Consider the following 12,070-nt stretch of genomic DNA (forward strand, 5'->3'; position numbering starts at 1 on the left):
CAGATTTAAGAAAACGCATCTGAGAGAACCTTTATAATTTTAATTTCATTCAAGTAACTTCTCTCATTTTGTTTCAGGTTATCATCATTATGAATAAAAAAGTGAAACCCCAACTCTTCTATAGACGCATAAACATACATTTTGGTTTCTATCACAGGTAGTTGGTGAGCAGGCAGCTGTATTCCTTGAAGAGTGCTTGGTCTGTTTCTTACATTTGTGAGATGTCTTCTAGGCATTGCGATTGTAATATTTTTAATGTACTAATGGTCACAGACTGAGTTTTGGGGTGATCTATTTGACATTTCTTCATAATGTTATTCTTTTGCTTCAAACAAAAAGTTGTTGATGATCAGTTTCTTCAGATAAATTTTAAAGGCAAAAATTATTTCTGATTGTCAACTCTGCCTGTTTGCCAAGGAATTTAGCATAGTCTGTACCATTGATGTCAGCAAGAATAGGATTAAGGAGCAGGATTTAATTTACTTAGCTGTAACAGAAGTCGTCAGAAATAGATTTAGCAGTTAAGTTACTTGTGGCGGTATTGTTTGTTGATGTCCCTAATATTCCTGTGGTGTATTTTTGAATAATAGATAGTTTAAGTTGACTCGCACATCTGAAAGTTTAACTTTTTACCAATATTCAGTTACCTTACTCCATATTCTTGTTAGTGTAAGAGGCAGTTTAACTGAAAAATGAATGCTAATAAAATGCCTTTTTAGTAATTCATTTTGAAAACCATTTGACCTTAACTACAATGAGAGTAGACTGTAAAAATCATCATAGATTCCCTTCCTTGAACTTTTCATAATGCTGAAAAATGACTGAGGGAAAGAAGCAAGATCCAGTTACTGTACCCTGTTTGCACAGCTGTACTTCATTGAGCCGAGGCTTGTGTTACACACAGTTTGTGATAGGAAGTAAATGCTTTTAAAACAGCTAAAGAGACAGGTCTTTAACCTCCACCTTTTCAGATGCTTTGTTCACTCATTTAGCTTCTGTTGAGGTCTTGGGAAACATTTCAAATACAAATTATTACTGTGTACTGAAGCTCACCTGAATAATTCATCTCCTAGTGAGCTCATTAGGCAGAGATGCATTAAGGTGATGTTGTGATATTTTTGAGTGAGAGATCACTAATTCTTGATATCGTGAACAATTTTTCCTTCAGGAACAAATGCATTTAAAGAAGGAAGAATTCTCAGACTGAGCATTAAGTGTTTTATGATAGTTGAAATTACAGTATTAATTCAGCAATTGTAAGGATCTTCAAGGACTTAGAGGACATTGAAGAATGTTGTTGTCACGTGAATTACCAAACTGTCAAAATTCATTAGTTCTTTCAAAAGTTCTCAGTTTCTAGCATACAAGACTGTTACCTCGTGTTATGACTCTCTTGTCTCCTGAAATGGTGAAGACACTTTGAGATTCGTTAAGAGGATTTTTTTAACATTACTTTACATTGCCAGTACATGTTAATCACTAGACCTAAACTATACCTAAACTATTTGATGTAATCTTGGCACCAGATAATTTCAGGACTTTAAACACACATTCTAAGATCATTCTGTGAATGTGATTCTAATGCCTGTGAAAGGCACTTCTCTAATTGCTGTGGTGAAACAAGTCAGTGGCAGTGGGAGTTGCGCAGCTGGCAGCCAGCCAATTAACTTTTAATTTATGTAATCAGCTGAGGCTTTGTGTACACTTCATCCCTAGAAATACAGGTGACCTTCCATTTAGGTTTATGCCTAATAGGCATTATTTGGGCTGCATTAACCAGCCACTTTCTGATTTTGCTATAAATAAGGTCATCCTCATAGCTATACATCTGACGGCCATGAACATTTCTGCCTTAACCTCCCACTTGAGACTGCACAAGCATCAATATACAATGCAGAGGGGCCACCCAGATCTGCACCTAATGAGAAAATGCCTTGAAATACAATCAGGAGTTTGAAGTACGCTTCTTCACTGCAGTGTATGAGAGGTGTCATGCCTTCAGAGGACACGGCCGACACTGGTTTTGCCCTTATTCCAGCACCTTTTTTTGAACTGTAACACCACAGAGGCACCGCTCTGCTGTGGCGGGTCCGGAGCCCCCAGCAAGCAGCCGTTTGTTTTGCCATTTGTCACTAGTGGGCAGGCAGCGGCTGTGTTTGCGGTCTGTGGTATAAGAGGCCTTGAAGATTTACGTGTTCCAGAAAACGGTAAGCATAACAGTAGACACCAGTTAAGTTGTTTAAATTTGAACTGTAAGAGTTCTGGAACGCTTTGTGTCCCCTTCTAGGCTTAAAATGTAACTTCAGTAAACAAACGCAGGCATGAAAGCATCCTCAGTGCTCGTCCCTCTGAACCCCGTAACAGAGCTCCTACAGACTCACATTATCAGGACTCAGCTCAGGCTTTCTGGCTGTTTTAACTCTAATCACAAATCCTTCTGCTCTTCCAACGATGATTTTAGCTCCTGCCACAGCCTCACCTTTGCCAGCATGAAAATTACGCTGACTTGTGTCCACTTACTGACATTTAACCCAGCCTACCCAAACTCAGCTCTGAGCATTAGGTTTTATTACTGCTATACTATGGTAAAATAGCTAAGTGTAAGTTGGGAAATTAGTTGCTTTTAGCTTAAGGAAAAAAGTAAAAAGGCCTTGAGAAACAAATGTTGCTTTGTTCTCTAGTACATACCTCATTAGAAATTATGTGTTTTGCAGAGGTTAATATACTGTGGGCAGCGCACCAAGTACATCATAGTTCTGAAGATTACAACTTATTCACAGCCTTGAGACAATCTATACTGCAGAAATACACCTCCTGGGTAAGTTGCACAAGACCTGACAAACTAATTAATATCAACAATAATTACTAAAAGTGAAAACACAGTGTTTATTTTCCTTCAAAGAGAAACATACAAAATTTTTAAGATGTTTGACACTGAAAGCACAGAAGTTGAAACTGAAGAATCTGAGAATCATAAGCTTTAAAAATACATTAATTAAGGCTTTTACAACAAACTTGAAAAAAGATACAGTATTTAAGTTTAAGAAGGCTAATTATAAACCTCATAACTTTTTGAGCAAAATGGATACTTTTTTCATTTGGTTATTCATACATAAGTACTGGAAAAGATCAGAATATAACATAACTACTCTAGTCGGTGTAACTGAAAGATGCAGAGAAAGAAATCATTGCTAAAGATTGCTTTGGACGGGCAGATGTATTTATTTGTCTCTGCTCATTCATGTCGTGTTTTAGTACTGCAGTTAGTAAGGACAGTATACCACTTCTTTTACCTAATGTTATTTCAGATATCATTTATATTAAATGGTGAGCTGTGTACATATGCAGTATAAGTGTAGTACTCATTTAGAGATTTAAAAATGTATATTTCTAAACACGTTCATAAATGTAACATACTATTTAGCGTTCAGTTGGGCCCAGGATAACTGCGAATTCCTCAGTTGTGCTCTCGTGTTCTATTTTAACTCTTTTTTTTTTTTTTTTTTAAACTCGTGTTGTAGTTTGTTTGGGTTTTTTTTGTTGTCGTTTTGTTGGTCTTTGTTTTTTTAAAAAAAGAATAATAACTTCAAAATTTTAATTTTCAGAGTTAGAGTTCAAAACCAATATTCAATGCATTTTTGTATATATAAAACATATAAATGCTTTTCTCCAGTGAGGTATAATACTGGTGGTGGAGGAAACCCACAGTCCTTTGGCAGTCTCTACCGCTAAACTATAAATGACTCAAAGCCAAGAGTGTTTGCTCACACATGCAAATCCAGTGTAACTCCATTAATTTTGGTAAAGTTAGTCTAGATTTATGCTCACATAACTGAGCGTGGACTTAGCCTGTTGTTCATAGCTGTTTGAAGCTGATGACAATAAATGAGTTACAGCGCTAGGTTCCAAAAAAATGACTAGTTCCTCTGCAAATTGTGAAACAGATACTGCTTCTTACATTTGTTTCTTAAAGTCTTCTGTGTAAATTCTTGTTATTTTTTTATTCAGAAAAGAATCATCTGATGTTAGTAGACTGCCTCAAATGTAAATGACCATAATGAACAATAGCGGAAGGGATGCATCTCTGTCACAACTCTGCTTCCTATGTAAATACTGCCATGTTAAAGATTTAACCTTTGTACATAGACCCTTGGGACCATATGTGCAAATGCTTAACAAAAACAATAATTCAAAAAAGACAAAAAGCCTGTGTGTACATATGGGTGCGTGCATGAGCACTTTGCCTGCCTGTGTGGGTTTGAGGATGATACTTCAGAGAGCATAAAATATTTAGGCAGGCCAAAATGTCTCCGCTGCCTTAGATTCTGAAGACCATCCTCAGGACCACACTGGTATCACTCAGCAAATAATACATGTACATTCAAAATTTATTTGCTTTGAGCAAAGGGAAACAAACCAAGGAATCTGTAATACTTCTGTGTGCAGTGGTTTTTTTTCACCTGATATATGGTATTAGCTGAAACATTTGATTAATTTAAATATTGGTTTCCCTTCCACCAGAACTTTTGAGAAATATGCCAGTTTTATTTCTCCAAAGCCTTACTGTGCATGAACACAATTCTTGCTAATTTTTGTTGCCCTGCTATTTTTTTGAACTGCCATACTTGTCCAAAACCCCATGGATGCATCTGCCTCGAAGCTGAAACTCAGTGAAGCCTTTAGTTAATCTCTGAGAGTGAGCTGATGTTGCTGAATGTGTGCTGTTGAATGCAGTTTGACATCCAGTTTTGTGGAGGCTGTGAGAAAGTTGTGGTGGATGGTGTGGGATTGTGGGACTGTTCTGCTGCCAGCTCTGTGTGTGTTTTAAGTTAAACGTTGTAAGATAAATAAATCAGCATATTAATCTGTGTGGGTTGTGCTCAAGCTGATTGAAAAGATGTGAAATGAAAGAGAAGAGGAAAAACATGTTTGAAATACAATCAGTGATGTGAGATGTTCTGAACTTGGAACCAAATGCGTATTGCTTCATGTTGTTTGCACACACCAAGTGCTTGTTGCTCCAGTGGAGGGGCCATAGAGAAGCAGACCTACTGTTGAGACTGAGAGGTGGTTTGGAGCGCATTTTGTGGGAAAAAAAGTGTGGTAGAAAAAAATGTATATGCATTTTTTAAGAAGAAATCGTCAAGTTAATGCTACATAGATTTTGCTTCTGATGAAACAGTTGAATTTTGTGTAATTGTTAAAGGAAAGAGTTGCACATATGCCTTGAAAAGTTATGATTTAATTCTTTGAGTATCAGTTCTCAATATTCCTCCAAGGGCAAGATTTTATTGCAAGTATTAGATCCATAATAATTTGATAGCTTTAGACTATACATTTAGATAAAGCATTGAATTCTGCCTTGTTGGTTTAGAAGCAGTGGAAACATCTATATATAAATCTGGAAAGGGAATAGCTAATGCTGTTTTTTACAACACAAAGTTAACTTCTTTTCTGCTGAGGAGTCTGGCATGTCTGAGATCTGTAAGGCAAGGGTTTTGGTTTTAATCCTTAACTCTAACTCCTGCAGAATATTCACAGAAGTGTAGGCCACCTGAACTAGCTGCTGGCAGCTGCCCTGCAGCCCCTCCATGGGCCACATGGGCAGGTGGCCCCGGAGACCCAGTGTGGAGATGGAGGGGCTCAGTGCAGGAAACTCATCCCTCCTGCTAAACCCCAGGAGTTTCAGATTTTTTTCCCTGTCTGTAGTGGAAGTGTTTAGAAGTTTTTACTTACAAATGAGAGGGAGGAAGTCGGAGAGCGTGCAGGGGGCAATGCCTTAAGCTGCAGGCACGCAGCTGTGGTGCAACAGCCCCAGGTAGGAAGCCCTCTCCATGCCCTCACTGAGCGCCTTTCCCATCAGGTTATCAGTTATTGTGGCGCGCTCTCAATCTCTGTTGCTGAATCCACAAGTGGGAAAAGATCTGTGAGTGTGATAAACGTTTTTCAGCAGTTTTAGCCAGAAATTCCATCTTGGAGCCAGGAAAACTTTTCTTCTACAGATTGGTGGAAGCTAGTACATTCCCATGAAATGTTTTGATTTGGCGAATTGGCATTTCCAGTGAAAAACTATTTAGTAATTTATACACCCCCACCCCCGACATTTCTCTTGTTGTTTCAGTGGAACCACAAATAGGAGAAACCAAATCTTTTGTCTGGGAGAGGTTTTCATTCCTCCCTATGGGTTCTACTTCCGTAAATGATCTTTGAAATCCTTTCTGTACAAAACAAAGCTCCCATTGCAAGGAAACAGAGGCAGTTAGGAAAGCATTCTCCATTGTCAGTCTCAAATTTACCCGTAGATTTATATAAAACTTCCCTCATCTCGCCACTTAGAAGGGAAATCCTAGTTCTCATTGTGAGAAGTAGGTTAGAAAATAAATATGAAGATGATCCTTTCTTCCTCTCTGAGTCATATGTAAATGCCACCAAATTGCCTCTGATACATTTAGGGAAAAAGCATATAATTTTTAAACCTGCTTTCAGTCCTGCAACCACTTCCATGAATAATCTGAAAACCATACTTTTTTTTTTTTAATCAACTTTTCAATTCCTTTTAAAAAATTTCCTGCCTCTTATTGTGCCATTAGACAGGTACAATCAATAATAAGAAAAAACTGCAGTACCTTTACTTAAACGTGGCTGTGTCCCCTACTCCTTTGTTGCTATCTTTTTAAGATAACCTCTGAGAAAATCTGTGCCAGCCTTATGGCTGTTGTGGCACAAGTGTCTCTGTGTCTCTCTCTCTCTCTCTCGTGGCTCGCCCACTTTCAATAATTAAATAGTAAGGGGGTCCAGGTTAGCAGAAGGTGGAAGAAGGAACTCGGAAAAGAGGTTGACTCCATGCTAGTGTTTAGGGCGTTTCTTGTAAAGTCTGGGAGGCTTGCACTACATTTCTGTTCTAGAGCATGGAGAATTGTGGGTTTGAAAGTTGCTCTTCTGTTTAGTAGTCTTCTGCACAAGGCAGTCTGGACTGTGCTTTTAATTCTTAAAGAAGTCTCTTGCCCACTTCTACTCCAGAACTTCATGCCTGAATGCCACATCCCCTCAGTGTCATTTACTGGCTCCCACCTTAGGTAAGAGTTCCTATGAATTTTTGTGAGTCACTTAGACTAGAGTGATTCTTAGGGACTGAATGTGCAAATTTCACCTTCAAAATATATTTTGCTTTCTTTTTTGTTTTATAGATGTTATGTGAACACCTCAGCCTTTGAGAATCAGGTTGATTAAAAGAAAATAGCTGTTTACATTATTTCCTCTAAGCTCAGCATAATCCTTCTACCACCTTTTAATGTCTTTATTTCTTGGAAAAGAACTTTCGAGATATTCAACCAGAAATTCCCCATGTGTATTTTCTGGAGCAGCTGTGATCCATGAAGCCTTTGAATGTAGTTTTTGCAGTTGCTGCTGTCCCAGCCCTACCAGGTGATACTGCAGGGACTTAAGGGTTTCCTTCTAGTTCTTCAGTCACTCTCTGGTTGAAACCAGCAGACTGTGCTGGGATTGCAGGGCCTTACTCCTCCACTGGCTTGTGACCGGGATATATGGCTGTGGTGACTTTCTCAAGAGCATCAATCTCATCGTGGGGACAGGGGTGCAGTGGTTTCTCAGCCCCAGGGTGACATCTTACCTGTTGGGCAGGCCTCTTGGCAGTGACTGAGCCATTAACTGCTGGGAGCAGACCTACGCTAAAGGGATTCCTGGTTCAGGAGACCTGCCATGGCTATGAGATTGCTCTTTCTGGTGTTCAGAGAATTGGTTTGCATGAGCAGGACAATAGGAATTGGAAAACAGATTTTGTTAATTTTGCTTTGTTTCACAGGGAGCTATTATCTGCTACCCAGATTTTCCCTGAGTGCTAAAGAGATTTAAAGTTTCGAAGATACCTCTGCTACTGTGTGGTTTAGAAAAAAATATCTTTATTTTATGAAAGGATTAACTTCTTAATGAAGCTGGTATAACACAATGTCAGGTAGGAGAAAAAAAATTCCTTTTTTCTGAAGAAAGCAGACTGACTTTTAAAACACGAAGGTCTTGAAAGTCTTTTTCTATTGCTCAGCTAGTTAAGCAATTAATGGTGAAATTCCTGGGACTTTACCCTGTAGGTAAGTTACCAGCATCTTTTCTAAGCAAGCAGTTTTTTGAAACTGTTTTCATGGTAGTGCATCTTTAGAACTTGGCAATGTATCGAGGCTTCAAGGGAGATGCTGTGAGAAAGTCAGGGTGAGAATCTGTAATTAACTTTGAAAGCCAAGTAAACTGCCTTGCCCTTAAGGTGCTCACGTAGGGAGTCCACATGGAAAAGCTATAGTGTTATAGATTTACACCTTGCTTACTCTATGGTAATTCTCCCATATAAGTGAACCCTTCGTGTCAAGGATATGTTGCTGTCTACTCTGTATAGTACACAGAATAAACATCTAATCACAGGATTTTCTGAGTTTTCTTTATTTTTCTACTTGCTTAGTATGATTTTCTGGAAATTACTTTTGCATCAATTTATGTCTCATTTGCTACAGCACATCTAGTAGTAACATAATAATCAATATCTGTTCTATATGGAGGTATTAGAAGAAGCAATTATCTTGTGCAATCCTTTGAGCTCCTGAGATAGTGCTTTGTTATATCATCACAAGTATAGAATATCTAACGTATATTTTCTTTCTCATTTTTCAGATTTTCAACTTGCCAATGGCTCTTTTCATTCCCCCTTCAGTGTTTGCTGTTCATCTACAGTTTAATCTGCTTTACCAATTTTGGATACATACAGAGGTAAACCAGGTTTTTAAGCCATACCTAAACAGTTAGCCTGAGCAGTGTCCTGGAAATCCACTAGCAGCTGATTTATTGTGTAAGAAAAATCTTTGTCTGACTTCTTTAAGGAGAAACATCTGTTCATTTTTATTCCTTTTTCTGAATATATATTGCTAAGTTTATAAGAAGCAATGAGGCCAGTTGGTCCCAATTAGATTAAAAAAAAAAAGTAACTGTAAGGAATCAAAACTTTTTGCTATTTTAATACAATATTTTCCTATCTTGCAGCTTATTAAACATTTTTGGCAGATACTGAAACTGATTTCATTTCTAAGATAAATATTTTAGGGGAAAATATCCAAAACCCAGTGCTTCTTAAAGATCATTTAGAGTTGCAACTGAAATCAGATATTGTTCCCTTTTTAGTGCAAATAATTATCAGCCAAAAAATGTTCTTTGATTATCTGATGGCTATTTGTTTATGACTGCACCTGTTTGTTTGTTTTGTGAGTGCTTAGACCATATCTAGTTTAGTTACATATACAGTTAATAACCCACTGTAATTAGTAAGCAGTTTCTCACACTTCTCAGGTAGTTGAATGCCCTTCTGCTTTCTCCCTTGCACTACAGTAGAGTTGTTTAAAGTATCCCATGTTATGTGTTAGTAGCATATATCTCAGTAGCCCCTAGTGGGCTGTGGGCTGATTACAACACTTTATTCTGATTATTCTGACTATACAGGTGCCTTTTTCCCTCTGTAGTTACATTATGCGATCTATAGGACAATCCTTTTGGAAGGCAATTTTATTTTCTTTATCTTCCATTTTAGGTGATTGCATTGCTTACATTACAGGTTTTGTTTTCTTTTTCTCTTTCCTGTGTGGTTCTTTAAGGAAAAAAAAAAAAAAAAAAAGAAAAAAAAGGAATGAAGCTACTTAGACTAACCCAATAGCAAACTTCTGTTGTTGAAATTTCACTTTGGTTGGGCACATTTCTAAAATCATTAATACACGTCTGATGCTCTGCAACACCATGTGACTAAAAAAGGCTTAAAGTGTGACACATCACCAGAACTGGCATAAACTCAAGAAATACACAATTAAGCTTGTCAAAATGTTTTGAACAAATCTGAACACTTTGAAATTATACCAAATGGTATCGTATGGTAGCAAAGTTTCTTTGACTATGCCTAAGGTTCCCCGACTGTGTCTTGCCATTAAGAAAAATATAATATGCCTCACTTATGTCTTCTCTGCTGTCTGAAGCCATTTCTTCCTTGGCTGAGAGCTTTCCAACATTCTACTGTGGAGCAGTAACTCAATGAGTCTCAGCACTCGTGCCACATTGTGTTTCTAAAGTGAATTTCAGAGGCTTATGAGTTGCCTCTAAAGTGCTAAATCCTTCATAGGACTTAAAAGGAATTTCCATAGTGTATGTGCAACGTGCCAAGTTTAGACACTAGTCTAAACAAAAATGAATTTCAGTCCCAATGAAAAGATAAGCACTCCTTACTATGAAATTATTGTGCCAGTAGAAAAAAATAGATCTTTTGTACTGATCCAGTTGATCCAATCATAGATCTTTGTTTCTAAGGGAAGTAATTCTTAATGTTGATATTGTTGATTTTGTAGTGCAGCTGAAATTAGTTGAAATACGTTGAAGTTATGTTTTAAGGTAAAAAATTATGTCAAAATAGAAATAGAGTTACACCACGTATTAGCAGATTTCCTGCTCTCAAGGGCAAGAGCATAACAGAAAAGAGCAGGGAAAGGAAGGGAAATGGTAGCGGCTATTGCAGCCATGCACGTTTAGATTAGCCAATATTTTTTGTGAAATGAATATGACACATCACCATTATACTGTTGAGGGTTTTTGCAATAACTATTAGAATTTAACTGTTTAAAACTGTGGCATCTTTAATGTTGTGGTTTGTTGTTTTTTTCTCGGTCTTTTTGCTGAACGTTAACAGTTATAATTATCTTAAACAGATTATAATAAAATTAAAATCCTTTTGGTATGTCTCAGTTTCCAGCAGTTTCCCAACATACGAGGTTTGTTTTGGTCTGCAGGCCTGGGGTTATATATAAAACAGCATCCTGTCTCAGTGACTGCTACTGAGATTCATCATCCCCCAGCAGCTCTGGTGTCCTCTGGGAGCCCATCGTAGGTGCTGTTACAGGGTGACAGTAAACTTTATTAGGGGTCTAGTGGAGATACACTTTATTATTTCTATTCTGCCCATGCAAGATGTAATGGTTTGCTTCTAAAATGCAGGAGCGTTTGATAAGAAATGTTAAGTTTGTCCACAGATTTCTATTGGTTTTAGTCAGTGTTGATGTTTCTTATAGACAAGATTTGGCCCCATATTGACTAGTCAAGTATGTTTGGAATTTGTAACTTCACGAGTTTTGATTGTACATCAGTCTCCTTCAGAAAGAAAATCTAGGAAGATACAGATCTCTTTTCTTTAATAGGCAATTTATTTTTTTTTTATAGCACTGGAAAGCTTTATAAAGTTTATGCACAACTTACTATTTTACACAAGAAAAAAAACTATGATATGTAAGTAATAGGAAAGAATAAAAGTATATCAGAGTTTCTGAGGGAAGATATTTTGGTTTGGGGGTAATTAAAATTTAAATCAGTAATTACAAGAGAACGATCATGCAGTGCTGAACCCTTCTATGCCATGTTTCAGCCTAGGACAAAAGTTTATAGCCCAAGTATGATGCCTGATATTTGCCTGTACTTTAAATTTGAATGTGTCCAGTGTTGTTTCAAACAATGCTGAGGGAAGTTTCTTGTGTTTCAACTTTGACCTTGTTCAAGATTTGTTACATCATTTTTTGTCCAGTTTTCCTACCAGCAGATCAAACAATCTATTTTATTTTAACTCAAGTGGCTCATATATTCTTGAGAAGACAGTATACCAAATCATAAAGATGAAAAGTACCCACTCATTCTATCTCACTTAGACGTATTTCCTGCATACTTGGTATGCATTAGCTTTTGGTCTTTTTTATATAAAAGAGTACAGCATTTTAATAAATCTTATATGAAGATTACACCATGCCGTTATTTTAATATTGCAGACCTTTTATTATTACTAAAATCAGAATGGGCTATTGATACAGGGAAGGCATTTATATAATTAATAAAGCAAGGTTGGGTGGGCTAGATTGAAAGCATGACTTTGCTACTTCACTTGCACATTTGCATTTTACTGTATTCTCCCATTACAAGAATTTTTGCTGTCTGATGACCATGTTCTTTTCACTCCTTCTGTGCATTATTGCACTGTGTACATGACAATCTG

The 12,070-nt window shown here is 37.2% G+C and overlaps 1 protein-coding gene across 2 annotated transcripts in view; it reads left to right on the forward strand.

Annotated features, from left to right (window-relative positions):
* AGMO (alkylglycerol monooxygenase) overlaps nucleotides 1-12,070 on the forward strand; it is a 195,169-nt gene that overhangs the window by 77,293 nt on the left and 105,806 nt on the right. For both annotated transcript variants that reach the window (XM_040590914.1, XM_040590913.1), the window contains exons 4-5: nucleotides 2,715-2,818; nucleotides 8,677-8,772. In XM_040590914.1, coding sequence (XP_040446848.1) covers nucleotides 2,715-2,818; nucleotides 8,677-8,772 — 200 coding nt within the window. The remainder of the gene's footprint in view (nucleotides 1-2,714; nucleotides 2,819-8,676; nucleotides 8,773-12,070) is intronic.

The sequence above is a fragment of the Falco naumanni genome, chromosome 4 (genome assembly GCF_017639655.2).
Source record: "Falco naumanni isolate bFalNau1 chromosome 4, bFalNau1.pat, whole genome shotgun sequence".
NCBI lineage: Eukaryota > Metazoa > Chordata > Aves > Falconiformes > Falconidae > Falco > Falco naumanni.